This window comes from Sebastes fasciatus, chromosome 22 (assembly GCF_043250625.1).
Source record: "Sebastes fasciatus isolate fSebFas1 chromosome 22, fSebFas1.pri, whole genome shotgun sequence".
Taxonomy (NCBI): domain Eukaryota; kingdom Metazoa; phylum Chordata; class Actinopteri; order Perciformes; family Sebastidae; genus Sebastes; species Sebastes fasciatus.
Window position 1 is genome coordinate 1,876,876 of NC_133816.1, and position 17,309 is coordinate 1,894,184.

At 42.9% G+C, this 17,309-nt stretch overlaps 1 protein-coding gene across 1 annotated transcript in view; it reads left to right on the top strand.

Moving 5' to 3' along the window:
* Positions 1-1,102: 1,102 nt before the first annotated feature.
* nhsl2 (NHS-like 2) overlaps positions 1,103-17,309 on the top strand; it is a 244,198-nt gene continuing 227,991 nt past the window's right edge. Inside the window, exon 1 of the mRNA XM_074623120.1 lies at positions 1,103-1,609. Within this exon, the coding sequence (XP_074479221.1) occupies positions 1,312-1,609 (298 nt within the window). The 5' untranslated portion in view covers positions 1,103-1,311. The remainder of the gene's footprint in view (positions 1,610-17,309) is intronic.

Consider the following 17,309-nt stretch of genomic DNA (forward strand, 5'->3'; position numbering starts at 1 on the left):
CGTCCTCCTCCTCCTCCTCCATCTCTCTTCTTCTCCTCGTCCTCCTCGTCCTCCTCCTCCTCCATCTCTCTTCTTCTTCTTCTTCTTCTTCTTCTCCTCTTCCTCCTCCATCCCTCTTCTCCTTCTTCTCCTCCTCCTCCTCCATCTCTCTTCTCTTTCTTCTCCTCTTCCTCCTCCATCTCTCTTCTCTTCCTCCTCCTCCATCTCTCTTCTTCTTCTTCTCTTCATCCTCCATCCATCTTTTTCTCTTTTTCCTCCATCTCTGTTCTTCTTCTACTCGTCCTCCTCCTCCATCTCTCTTCTCCCCCTCCTCCTCCATCTCTCTTCTTCTTCTTCTCTTCATCCTCCATCCATCTTTTTCTCTTTTTCCTCCATCTCGCTTCTTCTTCTCCTCGTCCTCCTCCTCCATCTCTCTTCTCCTCCTCCTCCATCTGTCTTCTTCTTCTTCTCCTCCTCCTCCCTCCAGACAGGTTCCTTCTCGGGGAACTACCGGACTGTTGCGTCTCTTGTCGCCGCGTCAAGCCAGACAGAATAAGATGTGATGCTGGGTTATTTCATTTCAAAATAAAAGCGCGTATAGAGGAAAAAAACATCAAGGTACCCTGAGCAACAAAAACACTCAGAAAATGTCACTAAAAACATCAAGCACAGTTTAAAATACGGCAATTGCTCCAAAATAATTATGAAAGTAAAATCTGTAAAAGGCATACAGTAGCCTAATAGCCCAGGTTTACTAATGTTTCCAGAAATTAAGAGAAATATAAAATGTATATATAAACTTAGTAAAAATGTCAACCCATTGGAGAAAAGTTAATCATTTTTAACGATTATTTCTTATTGTAGGGTATGTTTTGTCTACTATATATACTATATATACACTATATGTTGTATAGGGCCAATAATATTAATAATTCATGAGCTTTCACTGTATCCTTAAATACTCTATATCTGTAATAATTTGATGAACGAAATACATTTTTCACTCAGTTTTTGGCACTTTGGATAAGAACTACAGAACAGGAATTCGGGCTTTGATTTTGAAAGTTTCAACCGGATGTTTTGCCGGTTACACTCCGGCTGATTTGACAGCATCACCAGCAGCTGAGTCTCTCCTCTCCACTCAAAACAAAAAGCAGTCAAAAACAATGAGTGCTCACGACGCGCAGCTCGCTCCGAGCGTCTCGAGCCGCGGCGCACTTTTCCCTCCCGGAGCACCCGTAGCATGCGTCCGCGCGCCCGCCGGAGGGACAACAAGGACCACGCGGATATAACTTGCGGAGTTTGGTGTTTTTTTTTGGAGTGGAGTAAATCATGCCTTTTTGCAAACGGACGGTACTTCCGAAGGACGTGTGCAAGCCCGGCGGCGGCGGCGGGAGGCTGCGGGAGGCGCGTCCGCGGGACGTTTTCGGGGACTTGGCGGACGTGTGCGGCTTCAGCCTGTGCTCAGTGCTCCGGCAGCTCTCCGATCTGTCCCGGCACTCGGTGAGCATCCTGGAGGATCTGGAGGGGGAGCTGGTGTCCGTGTGTCGGCGGTCCGGAGCGCTGCAGGGCAGACTGGTCCGGCTGCAGAGGACCGTCACAGAGCTGCTCAGCAACACTCCACCGAGAGGTGAGGGGGTTAAACACCACACACCTGGGGTCACTTCACACAGCTGGAGCTGCAGCTGGAGCTGCTCCTCAGTCTGGAGGAGTTCAGCGCTGTCAAAGTTTCTGACCAAATGCATGCTTTGTTCTGTGCTTTAGTTATGTGAGAGTTCATGACTGTGTGCCACCACTCTGCACGGTCCATGCAGAGATGTATTCAGGGTGTGAGTAGGTGACAGGTTTATTATTAGATGGTGATGGTTTGTTGTTGTCAGCTGGTGGAGAAGGTGTCCTGCAGGAAATATCACAGCTTTACGCGCAAACGCTTTAAAAAGGATGCAGAAAAGTGATTAAATTCAGCTGGAAAAGTGGGAATACTCATGTAAAAAGGTGGAATAATTGGCAATATGTGACGTTTAAGGGGGTTGCAGGGCATGTAAGAAAGTCAGTCAGTGGTGTAAGAATGAGTTATTTCTGTTTTAAAACTTTTTCATATCATTTCTGACAACAGGAAGGATAAACTGAGTCTTACACCTTTTTTTATGACCGGTTAACTTCTTGTGACTTTCTGTGGCTTTGGTTCGTTGATGTGCAGGTTTACAAGATGCTCCTGAAGGCAGCATGGTGTGGGTGTGGAGAGAGGAATGTGAACTAAAAGCTGAAAGATGTCATGTGTGTTTTGGAGACTTGTCTCTCTACCTGTCACTTTATGGCTGTCACTCTCTGTTCTGCTGCATCTGGTGCATTTGTGTGTATTTTGTCTTTAAATCTCTGTTGACTTTACAGCACAGTTTTGGAGTTAAAGTGAGTTTTATCAGGTCAAAACATCTGAGTTCAGATTCAAGATGATGCTCAAAGTTAAAGCTGATAAATGTGTTTTTTCTTGTTGTTGCTTTACTTGGATGTTTGAACGATGTACGCTCAGATTTTGGCACCAGAACGGCGTTTTCACATCCGTCTGCTGAAGGACGAAACGTTTCTCTGTATTCACATGTGAGATGATTTTGTGACATCACAACTAGTGTGGGAGCCAATCACGATCCAGTATGAAACACTGAGAATGGACTTTTCAGTGAAGTAGGAGACATCTTGTGTCCAGCTGTCAAACTTTTGACATCAACTATATTTGCATATTCATAGTTTCCAGATTCAGTTAATTGAACCTTTTTGTAGAAAAACCACATCAGACACACAGTATTATTCGAAGCATATTATATTTATACGTCTTCAGACAAGTCAGGAGAAGTCTGAAAAGTTTCTGCTGTCATTTTCAGGCCCATTTTAGAATTCAAAATGGTCCTTTTTTTGGGGTAAGAAACGTCTGTCAGACATCTAACAAACACTAACGTCTGCATTTAGAGACTGTAAAGTGTATTGTCGTTTTAAAACTACGGATTTTCAGAATTTGTTTCCCATATTTTGTATTTTATGACTGTTTTTACACATGAATGAATTTTGTTTTTAAAACCAGTCGCTTCTTGTTGGATGAACGATGTATTTAGAATTTCATTGAAGTATTCCGGGTTTTTCAAAAGGAAACATCGACTCAGCCTTTAGCAAAAAAGCTAATCAGTAAGATAATCAACAAGGTTATAAATATAAAACGCTAGCATTAGCTGAGTCAAAGTTGGCTGTGCTAAGTTTGGAAATAACTGAAAGGGTTAGTTTGGAGTTTTTGAAATTGGGTCGTTTGTACTGTGTACTCCTGTGTTCTAGGAGGTAAAATGACTGTTTTTGTGAATGGAGTCTGGTGGCTTTGAAGAGAGCGATATAACGGTTTCAGTTGACATTACCTCGCCATCAGACAGCCCCTTCTGACGGGGAACTGAAGCCGCTATACCAATGTCTGCAAAGCCACCAGACTCCATTCACAAAAACAGTCATTTTACCTCTCAGAACGCAGGAGTTGCTGGTCTACCGCTGCATCCATCGGTTAGTGTGCGTGTGTTGTTGTGTGACTTTCGGATCCGAACTTATCTTCTGTGCCGGTACTTAAGGGCTGCACCATTTTGAAAAAAAAAATCTAATTGTGATTATTTTGACTGCTATTGCGATATGATAATTTTTACGTCATTATTCTCATTTTCATTGAACAACATATTAAATGATTATGGTGTGGTGTTTGTGAGGATCTGTACCAAACAGAGATGTTTTCTTAAGTCTGTAGAATATGATGTGTCGGCCGGGACATCTCTGCAGCACCACGATATCTAATTTAAAATGGTATTTTGACACATTTCACCTTTTAACAAATATTTTGATTTGAAAATAGCAGTAGGTCATACTGCGATTTCAAATCGATCAATTGATTAACTGTGCATCCCTACCGGTACTCCTGTCTGCTTCTCCAAACTGGGAGCACGCCGACTGTCTATGTGTGTAACGTTAATACACTGACTCTAAGGATGTATATATGCTGTATATGTAGCAGCGTCATCATGCAGATTCCTACGTCAGGTCACGTGGGAAAAAGATTTTAGAAGGGCTTGAAGGGAAAGTAGCATTTTGACGCTAAAACATACTTTAATCAAAATATTTTGGTCGAAAACACTGAAAATTTGTTTTTTAAAGTTTTTTTTCATTAGCAAAAGGCTTATTTTACAATTCAATTCCGACATGTATCAACATTTCTTTTGTTATTCAAACAAATATTGAAACCAGAAAAATAAAATAACATAAGAAATGAATAATTATAGGAAACAAAATGCAGTAATGATATATTATTGATAATGAACCTATCCTTGTATCAAATGTACTTTAACTACATAATAATAATAATAATTATAATTATAGTTATTATAATAATCAGTAAATGAAAGTATAAAAATATAAGAAATAATAAAGAAAAATGATTATAAAAAAAAAAATTTAAAACATGTAAAAAAAACCCATATTGAATAAAATGTATATAAATAATAAACACACATAGTGCACATACACGTTTATAACTCTGAATGCATGAGTAGTATCATTTTAGGTGTCTTCACAGGACGCGTTTCTGCTGCATCTCCTCTGTCCAGAGAAACCTCCACTAAATCAGAAGCTTGTGGTCTCACTGACAGACGGTCTGAACGGACGCCTTGCCGGCTGGTTGTGGTTGCTTTCAGACGTGTGGCTTCCTGAGCGCAGGTCACCACGGAGTCGCCAGTACAGTCATTGTTTCAAGCTGTCAAATAGCATCCAAACGTCTCACAATAACAATCAATGATGTCAAATGACCCTGAGATACATTAAATCAGCTTACAGTACAATACTGTTATAGTCATAGTATATCAATACACAACAACAGTGAGTGGATTTGTCCTTTAATTGTACACGTCTATGGATGCTTTATTCCAAATGTGTGAGTAATATACTGCAGCTGAGCTCATCAATGTCACCAGGACACACCTGACAACAGCTCAGGTGTGATGCTGCCCAGATGCATGATGGGAGATTTGGCACAGTGGCTGCCAACCTGTTTTAACTCTGCAAACTTTTGCACAAAACTTCCCGCAGGCAGTTTTTTCTTCTTTGTTTGCGTTGCAGCTCAAAAGTGAGCGAACGAATAAGGCGAGCCGACTGCGAACAAGAGTTTACGAGGCTGTCGGCAGTGTGCGTGTGTGTGTGTGTGTGTGTATGAGCACGTACAGTATGATAAGAGAGAAAGTCCCTCTAAACACAGACCAGATGTAGAGCTGGAAAGAGGAGAGGAAGAACGATAAAACAAAACGCAGCTCGTCTTTTAGTTTACTTTAACGGGAGGAACTCACCCGTGTGTGTGTGTGTGTGTGTGTGTGTGTGTGTGTGACATGCAAACATCCTCACTCTTCTTCTCTCCTCTCTAAATTCTGTGTGGGTTCTTACTGTATCACTAACATGTGGGCAGCAGCAGCAGCAGCAGCACACGGCTAAACAATCAATAGATCCACACGGGCCTTCGTCTCTCATCATCATCCTCTCTCTCTCTGCCTCCTGCCGTCTCAGAAACAAACATGATGATTGATCTGACGTTCACCAGAACAATAACAAGGTAGAAACATTTGGCTTTTCCTCTGTCGTCGATATAAAAAGCTGCGTTTAGTCATCCAGCTTTCACACTGGGATCACCGTTGTTTTACTCAACCGTTTACTGCACATCGCTTTCGTCCGTTTGACCCTCACAGGCTCCGTTAGAGGAATCTAATGAGGAGCTGAATCAGTGTAATGTTGCATTTTGTGGTCGGACAGATTTGACTATTTAACCAGAGCCGCAACTATTCATCGATTAATCGATTAGTTGTCAACTATTTAATTAATCTCCAACAATTTTGATAATCGATTAATCGGTTTGAGTCATTTTTTAAGAAAAAAAAAGTCAGAATTTTCTGATTCCAGTTTCTTAAATGTGAATATTTTCTGGTTTCTTTCCTCCTCTATGACAGTACACTGAATATCTTTGAGTTGTGGCCAAAACAAGACCCTTGAGGACGTCATCTTGGGCTTTAGGGAAACATTGATTGACATTTTTCACCATTTTCTGACATTTCATAGACCAAACAACTGATCGAGAAAATAATCGACAGATAATCTCATATTTAGCACCTTTAAAGGTCCCATATCGTGCTCATTTTCAGGTTCATACTTGTATTTTGTGTTTCTACTAGAACATGTTTACATGCTTTAACGTTAAAAAAAACTTTTATTTTCCTCATACTGTCTGTCTGAATATGCCTGTATCTACCCTCTGTCTGAAACGCTCCATTTTAGCGCGCTTCGACGAAATTGCAACAGAATTCCATTGCGAGGCAACAGCTTGGGTCCATGTGTACTTCCTGTCAGCTGATGACATTCACATACACTGAAAACCAGGAATAAACTGGGACACATTTAGAATGTTTACGTTTAAATCTGTGTAAAGGGTCTAAATATTGTATATTTGTGACATCACAAATGGGCAGAAATCCTGACAGCTTGTTTCAAATGCAGAGTTTCTGAATACGGGCTGTGTGTATTTCCCTGTGGATTGAGTGTTTCGATACTTTCACAGTATTTATATAGGACCTAAGCCTCCTTTATAATATAAAAACATGAAAATCTCACTTTTTATAATATGGGACCTTTAAATCAACAATGATCCATGCTTGTCATTTATGTATATAAACTGGAAAAACAAAGTTCGGAAACTTGTGTTTGGTTGATTATTTCTCTGTTGTTACAATGCTAATGGGCATTATGTTTTACATCGTTGGAAAGCCTGTTTATTTACCTTCGCAATGATGTCCAACTTGTAAGGATCATGCATTTGTGGGATGAGCAGCACAGCTGATTATGTGGGGAGCGCCCAAGAAAAATTTGCCAAAATGCTCTGCCAATGGTAAACAGTGTATTCTCCTGTTGGTATTGACTCTTGTTTTGAGTTGTTTGGTGGATTGGATGATTGAACTCTCTATCAGTAACAAGGAACAAACAAGACATGTGGGCAATTTTATACTTTATTTATTTAATACACCGTCAATACCCTGCCATCCAACTTTGGCAGACAGAACCTGGACTCATCACTGAACATGACATTCCCCCACATGTTCAGGTTACATTGTCTGTGTTGTCGACACCAGCGCAAATGGGCCTGACAGTGAAGGGCAGTCATTGCAGGCTTCCTGGTAGCCTCATGAGAATACACTGTTTACCATTGGCAGAGCATTTTGGTAATTTTTTCTTGGGCGCTCCCCACATAATCAGCTGTGCTGCTCATCCCACAAATGCATGATCCTTACAAGTTGGACATCATTGTGAAGGTAAATAAACAGGCTTTCCAACGATGTAAAATACAATGACAATTAGCGTTGTAACAACAGAGAAATAATCCACCAAACACAAGTTTACCAACTTTGTTTTTCCAGTATATATATATATATAGTACGAACAGTATTTTGTGAATAGGGTGGATGTAAGAAATAGGAATAAACACCACCATCAGAAACCTAAAAATAAAGACAGAGGTTCATGAAATATATTTGAAAATAATTATTACATAATGAGACAAGAGACTACTTTTTTCATGCATATGTTGTTTATTTTTTTTCTAATAAATGTTCTCCAGTTTATCACAGTTTTGTTTATTGAAGCGTGATGAGAAGATCCCAATCTCCCCCTAGACTAGAGGATTAAAATCTAATAGAAAATTCTAATTTTTCGCATTTTGACTTCTTCTCTGGTACCAAGTGTTACCTGTGCATCAAACAGTGAGGACAGTTCCCTTTGTAAGAGGTGCTTTTTTGTCTCCTCATGCTATAACAACCTGTTCTTCTGATGAAGTTCTCGTGCATGGCCTCTATTGATTGAACCTAAACTTACCATAACTGTGGTTCAGGTTAAGGGAACTGCTTAGTTAAGGTGTGGGGAAAGATCATGTTTTAGAACGTATAATGATGAGAAAAAATCACATTCTTTTCCCCTCATTCGTGGATGTGTGCTTTTCCTTCTGGCTTCCCACCACCCCCCCCTCCACCTGCCAAAAAAAGAAGTCGGTCAGAGTTGCGTAAGGCCGTGCTGAAACACATGTTCCAGGCCTGGATGAGGGGATTTTTCCACCCAGAGTTTAGAGTTTGTTCAGGAGTCGGATCTCCTCGACACGGTGGAGCGCCGGAGGGGTCGGAGCTGGGATGCTTCACCCCCGAGTCGCACTGATACAGAAGAACAGGAAGTGACTTGATAACAGTCCAATTTCCACTGGAAGCTGTCACTCAGGAGGGGCTGAACTCGAGGAGTTTGTCCTCTATAGCTTTGTGTTTCTACTGGGTTTATTTCCTGCCTTTTGGAGTATCCCAAATATGTGAGTGGGAACCAAAGTTTCATGTTTTTCTTTGGTGCCTTAATTCTGTGGGAAACCACATTCCTCCTCTGACCCAGAGCTGATTTTAAAGGCTGATTTCTGCTGAAGTTTGTTGCTCCCTGTTCGGGTCCGACGGGCCCTGTTGAGGTTAAAAATCTGCTCTCTGTGATTTGAAATTTTGAGCACATTTTTCTTCTGGACAACTCCCAATCAGTGACATCACAGCAGGTGTTTTCCCTCAGCTGTCAAAGGCAACGCACCTGCTATGACATCAGCAGTCGGGGCATGGCCTGAAGAGTAGTGTGACCCTTTATAGCTTTAATATTGGCTGCACAACTACGTGAAAAGATCAGTATTATCCAATACTTCCATCCATCCATTATCTGTAACCGCTTATCCCATTCGGGGTCGCGGGGGGCTGGAGCCGATCCCAGCTGACATTGGCTGATAGGCGGGGGGGTTCACCCTGGACAGGTCTCCAGACTATCACAGGGCTGACACATAGAGACAGACAACCATTCACGCCCACATTCACACCTACGGGACATTTAGAGTCAACAATGAACCTAACCTGCATGTCTTTGGACTGTGGGAGGAAACCTGAGCACCCGGAGAAAACCCACGCTAACACGGAAAACATGCTAACTCTACACAGAAGGGCCCTAAGCCGAATTCGAACTCTTGCTGTGAGGCGACGGTGCTAACCACTGCACCACTGTGCAGCCCTATCCAATACTTCAATCACCCAAATCACAATATAGTTGCATAGCTTTTAATAGAGAATGGAGCTGTAGAGAAGTCGGTTTAGCTTTGGGAGTGCAGTGAAGACAGGGTAAAACGTTCTAAAGTTAGTGTCTCCAGAGGGAGCTGCATAAAGTCTGATAAATGACCTCAAGTGATGTCACTTGAGTCAGCGTCTGTGAACTGAACTGTTGCTGGTTGAGTTGCGTCGTATCTTGACGCAGAAGGTTTGCGCTAGTGTTGTCACGATACTGGAATTTATAACTTCGATACAATACCTTGAAAAATATTGTTATTCGATACCATTTTTGATACCACAGGAAAAAAATTGACACGACGTTGAGGGCACAACATTTTAGATTTTTATTAAAAGACGAATGGCAGTGTTTGTGTGTTTACTCAGATTTTATGCATATGGCGGTGTGTTCTTTATACTATGACAGTTTTCATAAAATTAGATTTAAAAATGTGCAATATATCGCCTTGCTTACAGTATAATATATTGAATCGTAACCCCCGTACCATGATACGTATCGTATTGCCAGATTCTTGCCTATACTTTGATGCATTCGACAACACCGGTCTGATCGTGGTTATTCAGGTTTAGGCAACAAAAACTACGTGGTTAGAGTTATAAAAAAAACATCATGATTCATCTTAAAATCAGTACGCTTGTAAAGTAACTGAAGCTGTGGACGTGACGCTTCGCTTATGTCCGCAGTAAAAATAACTTAATAAAATATAACTTTTGGTTTCTCACGGACGCCGAGTTGATGGAAAGTTGTGTGTTTGTTTGATCCATCCACCACTAGGGACGGGACGGTGAGGACATTTTCCCACCGGTTAATAAACTTGTGACAACACCGGTGTTACCGATTACATCGGACATTTTACAGGAAAAGATGGCGGTCAATATGTGTAGAGCACTTACTTTGATCTTTAACGTCAGGTGGCGGTGTGTCTGGCCTCTCCGGTCCAGCTTTGGCTGCGGCGCCGCAGGTTTCCACCTGGCGCCCCGCTACGCCGCGCACACCGGCTGTGACCGCTCCGTCCTCCTTACGGAGATTACCTCATGAACGTTATGGTTCCCTGATAGCGTTGGGTTTAAATCTGGAAAATCGATATCTGAATGAAAATCAGGCGCGTTTGCTTTTCGCTTTGACGACAACATCTGACTCCTGCTGCTCTGAGCTGAGACTCCGTACGGAGCAGATGCATTCACTGTCAGTTTGTAGCGTCCGCCGTCCGACTATCTGTTGATAACATGCCGCTGATTCGCCAAAATGAACTAAATGGGTTTTATTTCTGTAAAAAAAGCAAAAGGACGGTGGGGGTGGGGGCGGTGTAATGTAATCGATGTGTGCTTGACCACCGTGTAACACCAGTAACACCGACTACCGCAACAAACCTATCCACCACCCGTCCCACCTCACATTCTCGCTCTTAATCCTACGTCAGTTGCTCTGAGCATCTAATAATGACGCGGACGGGTTTACATTGGAGTTAGTTGAAAGCCTGCTGTGTCTCATTCAGACGCTCAATGGTGCCTTGCCGGTATCAAGATATCTTTTTCTCCCATTTTACCTGAATGCTGCACAGGATGAAACTCACTGCGACAATATTTTGATTTGGGACGACTTTAATAGGGCTGACCCTCTTAGTCGATCAGACGTCTAATCGGTCGTTTTGGTCTCAGTCGACAAAGATTTCTTTAGCCGATTAGTCATTTCTTATGCTTTTTTCATGCTGAATGACGTATTTCTAAGAAACCTCTGAGCACATCGCTGGTAAACACACAATTTGAAGTGGTGCTTTTGTGTGATTCTTTGTGGAGAAACTCAGTTTTACAGACCTGTCGATTAAATCAACTCATCGATTAGTCGGCAAAATGGTACGACTGTTAGTGGACTAAGAATTTGATGGTGCAGCCGATCAAAGTGGTGCGTTTAGTGGTGAAATTAACGAGTTACATGGTGGCAGATAGTACGTACTTTCAGCTGGTGCATTGAACATCACACCCTGGTATATACGAGTATCTGTTCTCTCCTTCCCACAGTTTAATGAAGGGAATGTTTCACTCTAAACTTTCCTTTCAAATCCTGTTATGAAAATCAAATGGTTGATTGAGAAAGAGGCTTTAACTCTCTCTCTCTCTCTCTCTCTCTCTCTCTCTCTCTCTCTCTCTCTGTCTCTCTCTCTCCTCCCTCGTTCCCACGGGTGGACATCAACCTCATAACTCAGTATCCCTCCCCTGTCGGCCCCTCTGTAATTCCCCTTCTCTTCACTTCTTCTCTTCCTCTCCTCCATTTCACCCTCCAACACTTCTCAGCATGCGTATGACGAACACCGACACGCAGGAGGCAGAAAAATCCTTCTAAAAAACAGCTTGGGGAACTTGTTTTTTAGAGATATATATTCTGGTTCTGACCCGACAAAATGATGCATTCAGTGGCGACGGATGACTTTGGACATCTGAGCTTTCGTTTGGGAGATGTTCTGTAATCCCACTGGTTTGCATTCAACATCTTTTCAGTGTCAAAATATTCACTTCTTCTTCTCCCCTTCCTCCTCCCCCACCATCTCTCTTCCTACAGGCAGTGATTCACAGGTCAGCCTCCCCGCCACCACTCCAACACACCGCAGGAGAGAAAATACTTCTATTTTTTAATCGTTTTTTTTATAGTTAAATACAATACTCAGAGCTGCCAAATCGCCAGAAGTGCAGAACTTTTAAAAACCAAGTGGAGTTATTCATTAAAACAATAACATCTCTCTGAAACAAGAAGGCTAAAAACTGTAAGATGCTCTTTTGAATGTTCAGTATTTCTCTGTTCATGCTGAAGAGATTTAAACCAGGAAAATATATAAATATATAGATTTGTAAAAATATTTCTATGCTGTGACTCTTGAGGGGATCTGTACTAAACAGAGATGTTTTCTTGAGTCTGTAGAATATGATGTGTCGGCCAGGACATCTCTGCAGCACCACAATATTTCATTTAAAATGGTATTTTGACACATGCTTCGCCTTTAATAAATATGGTGATTTCCTCCTCATCCCGCAGTCGGCCATATTGTGATTTTGATAAAATTTGGATTAATTGTACAGCCCTATTCATGTCACATTTTCTTGTCCGATTGTCTTTTTCTGTCACATATTTGATATTTGACAGGCAGCTTCCGAAAAACATGATTCGTGAGCTACAAAATCCAACCTGGAAGTCAGACGATAAAACAGTCGTACACGTTGAGTAAAGCTTGACGGGATTTTTTTTTTTTTTTTCATCTGTTAGGATCCAAAATGATGCATCGATCGAATGTTTTCTTTGTCTCATCTCAGTCTCATACTGGGCTGGAGGAAGTTGTGTGATTCAGTGATAATTCCAAGAAAGTCAGTAAAATAGATCACCATCTGTGTGTGTGTGTGTGTGTGTGTGTGTGATATAAGTGTGTGTGTGTTCAAGGTCAGTGAGACACTATAGTAGATGTTCTACGTTTAATGTTTCTGTTAGAGCTCTGAGTGTTTTCACTGCTTGTTGTGTTTTAAAGTGAAATAGAGTGGGTTCCTGCAGAGTGTGTGTGTGTGTGTGCGCGCGTGTGTGCGTGTGTGCGTGCTGCGTGCGCGCGCGTGTAAATGAGGAAACGACCAGAACAGAAAGAGAGAACGTTTTGTTGTTCTCCAAGAAAACCAAAGTGAATTGTGGATTCAGGTAACAGAGTCGGACCTGCTAACTACTTCCTGTCTTGGCACAGAGCCTGGTCCATTTCATACACACACACACACACACACACACACACACACACACATAGGTTACTACGGCAACCATTTGGAGCGAGTGTACTGTTGTAGGCCTCCGTGTGTGTGTGTGTGTGTGTCTTGTCTCCTCGCCGTCCTGCTCTCCTGCTGTGAACTGTAGTTTTTCTTTTTCTAATATGGGCTCCGATTCGTCACCGACAAACACGACGAACACACACTCTGCTGAGCTCCTCCAGTCTGGAGCGCTGTCTGGGAATATAAAACAAATGTACAGTATGAACAAGGAATGACTGGGAATTATAGACAAAGAAAAAAAAGTGTAGAAGAAGAAATGAAAAAGAAATCAAATGAGGAAAGATTGACAGAAGTAGAGAGATAAGAAAAGAGGAGGGGATGGGAGGGAGGATGGGAAGATGAGAAGGAGAGATTGACGGCTGAATAACAGGAAGTTATGTCATTTGAACGAGTTGAGTTTTCCTTTTGTTTTATGCTTTGTGCATCTCGCACGTCTTGTGCGAGGAAAAGTGTCCAAACTCGACACAAGTGATGGTCAGAAGTCTTTGAAAACTTCAATACTGTTGCCACAGACATGTTTATGAGCATGTATCAGCACCTGTACTAGACATCTGCCTTGCATCTATTTTTAACATTACATTTGCCTGACCTTGGCTGCATTCAAACCTGCCTACTACATACTACTGACAAACACAGTATACAGTACATACTGCATACTACTGACAAACACAGTATACAGTATACAGTACATACTACGTACTACTGACAAACACAGTATACAGTATACAGTACATACTGCATACTGCCGTCCTCAGCAGTATGTAGTATGACACAGTTAAAGTGATGTATTTAGCAGTATGCTAGACCAGGCTGTAGCCTTTAAACCAGCTTTTAAAGCACTGGACAAAAAAACACAACTAACTTGTACCACTATTACAATATTATCAAACAATACAACTTATTGAGCTAGAACAATGTTTGTTACTTTATAAGTTACTTCAGGTTTAAACTATTTATTCTAACTCTCCTCTCCTCTCCTCTCCTCTCCTCTCCTCTCCTCTCCTCTCCTCTCCTCTCCTCTCCTCTCCTCTCCTCTCTTCTCCTCTTCCCTTTCCTCTCCTCTCCTCTTCCCTCTCCTCTTCCCTCTCCTCTCCTCTTTCCGTTTCTGGTGAGTGTTGGTGGTGGAAGTGTGAGTGGCGCGGAGGTATGAATGTATGAATGTTTGAATGTAACGGGCTTCTGTAGCTGCAGAGAACAGCAGCTCTCAGTCTGTAGACACTGAAGAACATTCACAGCCAGAAGTAAATGTTGAGGAAGCAGCTTCCACAAGTGTTGCAGGCAGAGATCACACTGTGAACGTTAATGAAGGACAGGATGTGTCCAACAGCCAGGTGTCATGTGAGGACGACATGGACTATGACTGTGAGTCAGACACAGTATCTGTGGGTGAAACCTCTAACAGGTTCACAGATCTCTATTCTTTAGAGGACATCAACCAATTCTTAGACCAAACATTCAAAAAGTCTGTTAAAGTGAGCGATTACTTTGGTGACACTGGTAAGTTCATCAGATCTGTGAATGTGCTTAAGAGACTGGTAGGTTATGACCTGCTAGATGAAAGGAAACGTTTCCGCCTTAAAAAGTACATTACTACACTGAGAAAAGAAAAAAAAGGTAAAACTGCTAAAAAGACCAAAAAGTCAAATGATCATGTACAGCACAGTGTCTTCCTCTCTCTACTGTTCTCTGCTTGTTTCATCTGGTCTGTTCCTCCTCTCTGACCTCTTCATGCGGAGCCTCAAAATAGGGTCGTTGAATATTAATGGTGGGAGAGATTGGCAAAAAAGGGCTCTAATTTGTGTAGATTTTAACTGTACTTTAGATTTCACTGTAGACAGGACAGGTGAGGAACCCCATCCACAGTCATCTCAGAGCCTTAAAAGCATCGTTACACAGCTGGATCTGCTAGACACATGGAGGGTCAAACATCTAATCCAGATTAGACAGGATCTACATTTCACCGAATCTCAATTTTAGATTAGTCACCAGTAGTATAACTCCAGTTGGTTTCACTGACCACCATTTTGTTAGCATAGATCTGATCATCTCGCCAGGTGAAAGGGTTAAGTACTGGCTTTTTAACAACAAGCTCCTGCAGGACAGTGTTTTCTGTCAGAGCTTTGAGTGTTTTTGGCAACAGTGGAAAACCAAAAAAGCTGATTTTGTCTCTTTGAAGCTGTGGTGGAAGGTTGGAAAAGAACAAATTTGTGTTTTTTGTCAGCAGTACACCTCCCATTCCACTGCTAAGATTAAGGCAGCAGTCCGGCAGCTTGAAGCCGGCATTAGGGATATTGAGAAGGGGACTCAGATCCCAATACGGGTCATCTGCTGCAGGAGAAGAGGCTGGAGTTGAGCTCCTTCCTGCAGGAGAGAGTCAAGGGGGCTCTTGTCAGGTCTTGCTTCCTCCAGCTTAAAGGCATGGATGCCCCGAGCTCGTTCTTTTTCATCTGGAGAGATCGGTGGCGCAGAGGAAGCAGATGATCTGCTTTAAGCTCCCAGGAGGCTGAGTGACCACCAGTCCGGGTGAGATGAGGAGCCATGCGATGGACTTTTACGCTGACCTCTTTGGGGCAGAACATGCCAGATGCAACATGGAGTGTCGCGCGGAGCTCCTGGAAGGTCTTCCTCAGCTCAGCCCGGAGGAGAAAGCTGCTCTGGACTGTGAGCTGACTCTGGAGGAGTTGACAGTTGCTGTCAACCATATGGCATCAGGATGGGCACCAGGGATTGATGGTCTCTCCACCGACTTTTGCAAGCGTTTTTGGAATACCCTTGGGCCTGATCTACATTGTGTTTTGTTAGAGTGTCTTAGAACTGGTTTTCTTCCTGTCTCCTGTCAGCGAGCAATGCTCTCCCTGCTGCCCAAGAAAGGAGACCTGGCTTTACTCAAGAATTTGAGGCCTGTTGCCCTCCTCTGTTCAGATTATAAGGTGCTTTCCAGAGCCTTATCGAACAGACTTAAGGACATCCTGAAACTGATGTACATACAGACCAAACTTATTGTGTTCCTGACAAGACAATCATGGACAACATCTTTCTCATGAGAGATGTGCTTGCTGTGTGTAGATCGGACAATGTTAATTTTGGGATTGTCTCTCTGGACCAAGAGAAGGCTTTCGACTGGGTTGATCCCACTTATTTGTTTTCTGCACTTAGGGCTTTTGGTATTGGTGATGGTTTTCTGGCTTGGGTTGGTTTACTGTATAGTGGTGCACAATGTATGGTGAAGATGGGGGCAGGGCTGAGTCGGCCGATTCCTGTACAGCGAGGGATAAGGCAGGGTTGTCCTATTTCAGGACAACTCTACAGTTTAGCCATCGAGCCCTTGCTGTGTAGATTGCGAGGGCGGCTCAGTGGTCTCTCACTGCCTGGCTCCTCTAGCTTTGAGCGTCCTCCTATGTTTCTGCTTATGCAGATGATGTTTGTGTTTTGTCTAATGCCAGGAGGATGTTCAATGTTTGTAGGATACCCTGTCCCTGTATGAAAAGGCCTCAGAAAAGGGGAAAGAGGGCCTGAAAGTGCTGAGGGTGTTTTTGGGCACAGATGGCTTTCAGAAGAAGAACTGGGGGGGACTTAGGGAGAAAGTGTGCGCGCGGTTGTCTAAATGGAAATGGTTGCTACCCCAGTTGTCGTATAGGGGAAGAGTTCTGGAGGCAAATAACTTGGTTGCTTCGACTCTTTGGCACAAACTTGTTGCTCCGTCGCCACCAAGAGGCCTGATAGAGGACATCCTGGATTTTTTCTGGTCTGGCCGGCACTGGGTACGGGCAGCAGCTCTCTACCTGCCGGTTGTTGAAGGGTGGCAGGGACTAGTAAACATCCAGTCCAAAATTGCGTCATTTCGACTGCAGACTGCACAAAGACTGTTTTATAACTGCGGTCTAAGCTGGCTTGACATCGCTTGATTGTTGCTGAGGAGAGCAGGACGAATGGGATACGACAAACAGCTCTTCCTCTTGCAGCCTGAGGACGTGGAACTTTCTGGGCTTTCACCGTTCTACACCTCTGTACTGGAGGCATGGCAGATTTTCAACATCACTCGCACCACAAATGAAACACCGGGAATGTGGCTGTTTGAGGAACCTTTGTTCTTAAACAACTCTACAAGGACTCAAACACTGCAGTCTGCCAGTCTGCGGGCCGAAGTTCAGAGAGGCTGGCTGCACCAAACTAGGCCATCTGATGAGGAGGACGACAACATCGCTGGATGCCCTGAGAGATGCCCTCTGAAAAAAGAACTGTATCAGGCCTGCGTCAAGGTTCTGAACCTGCACTCTCTGGCAGAGATAAAGGAGTCAAAGTGGACTGGGTTGTTTGGTTCGGATTTTTTCCCCGAAAGGCAGCTGGCGTACCCTGTAC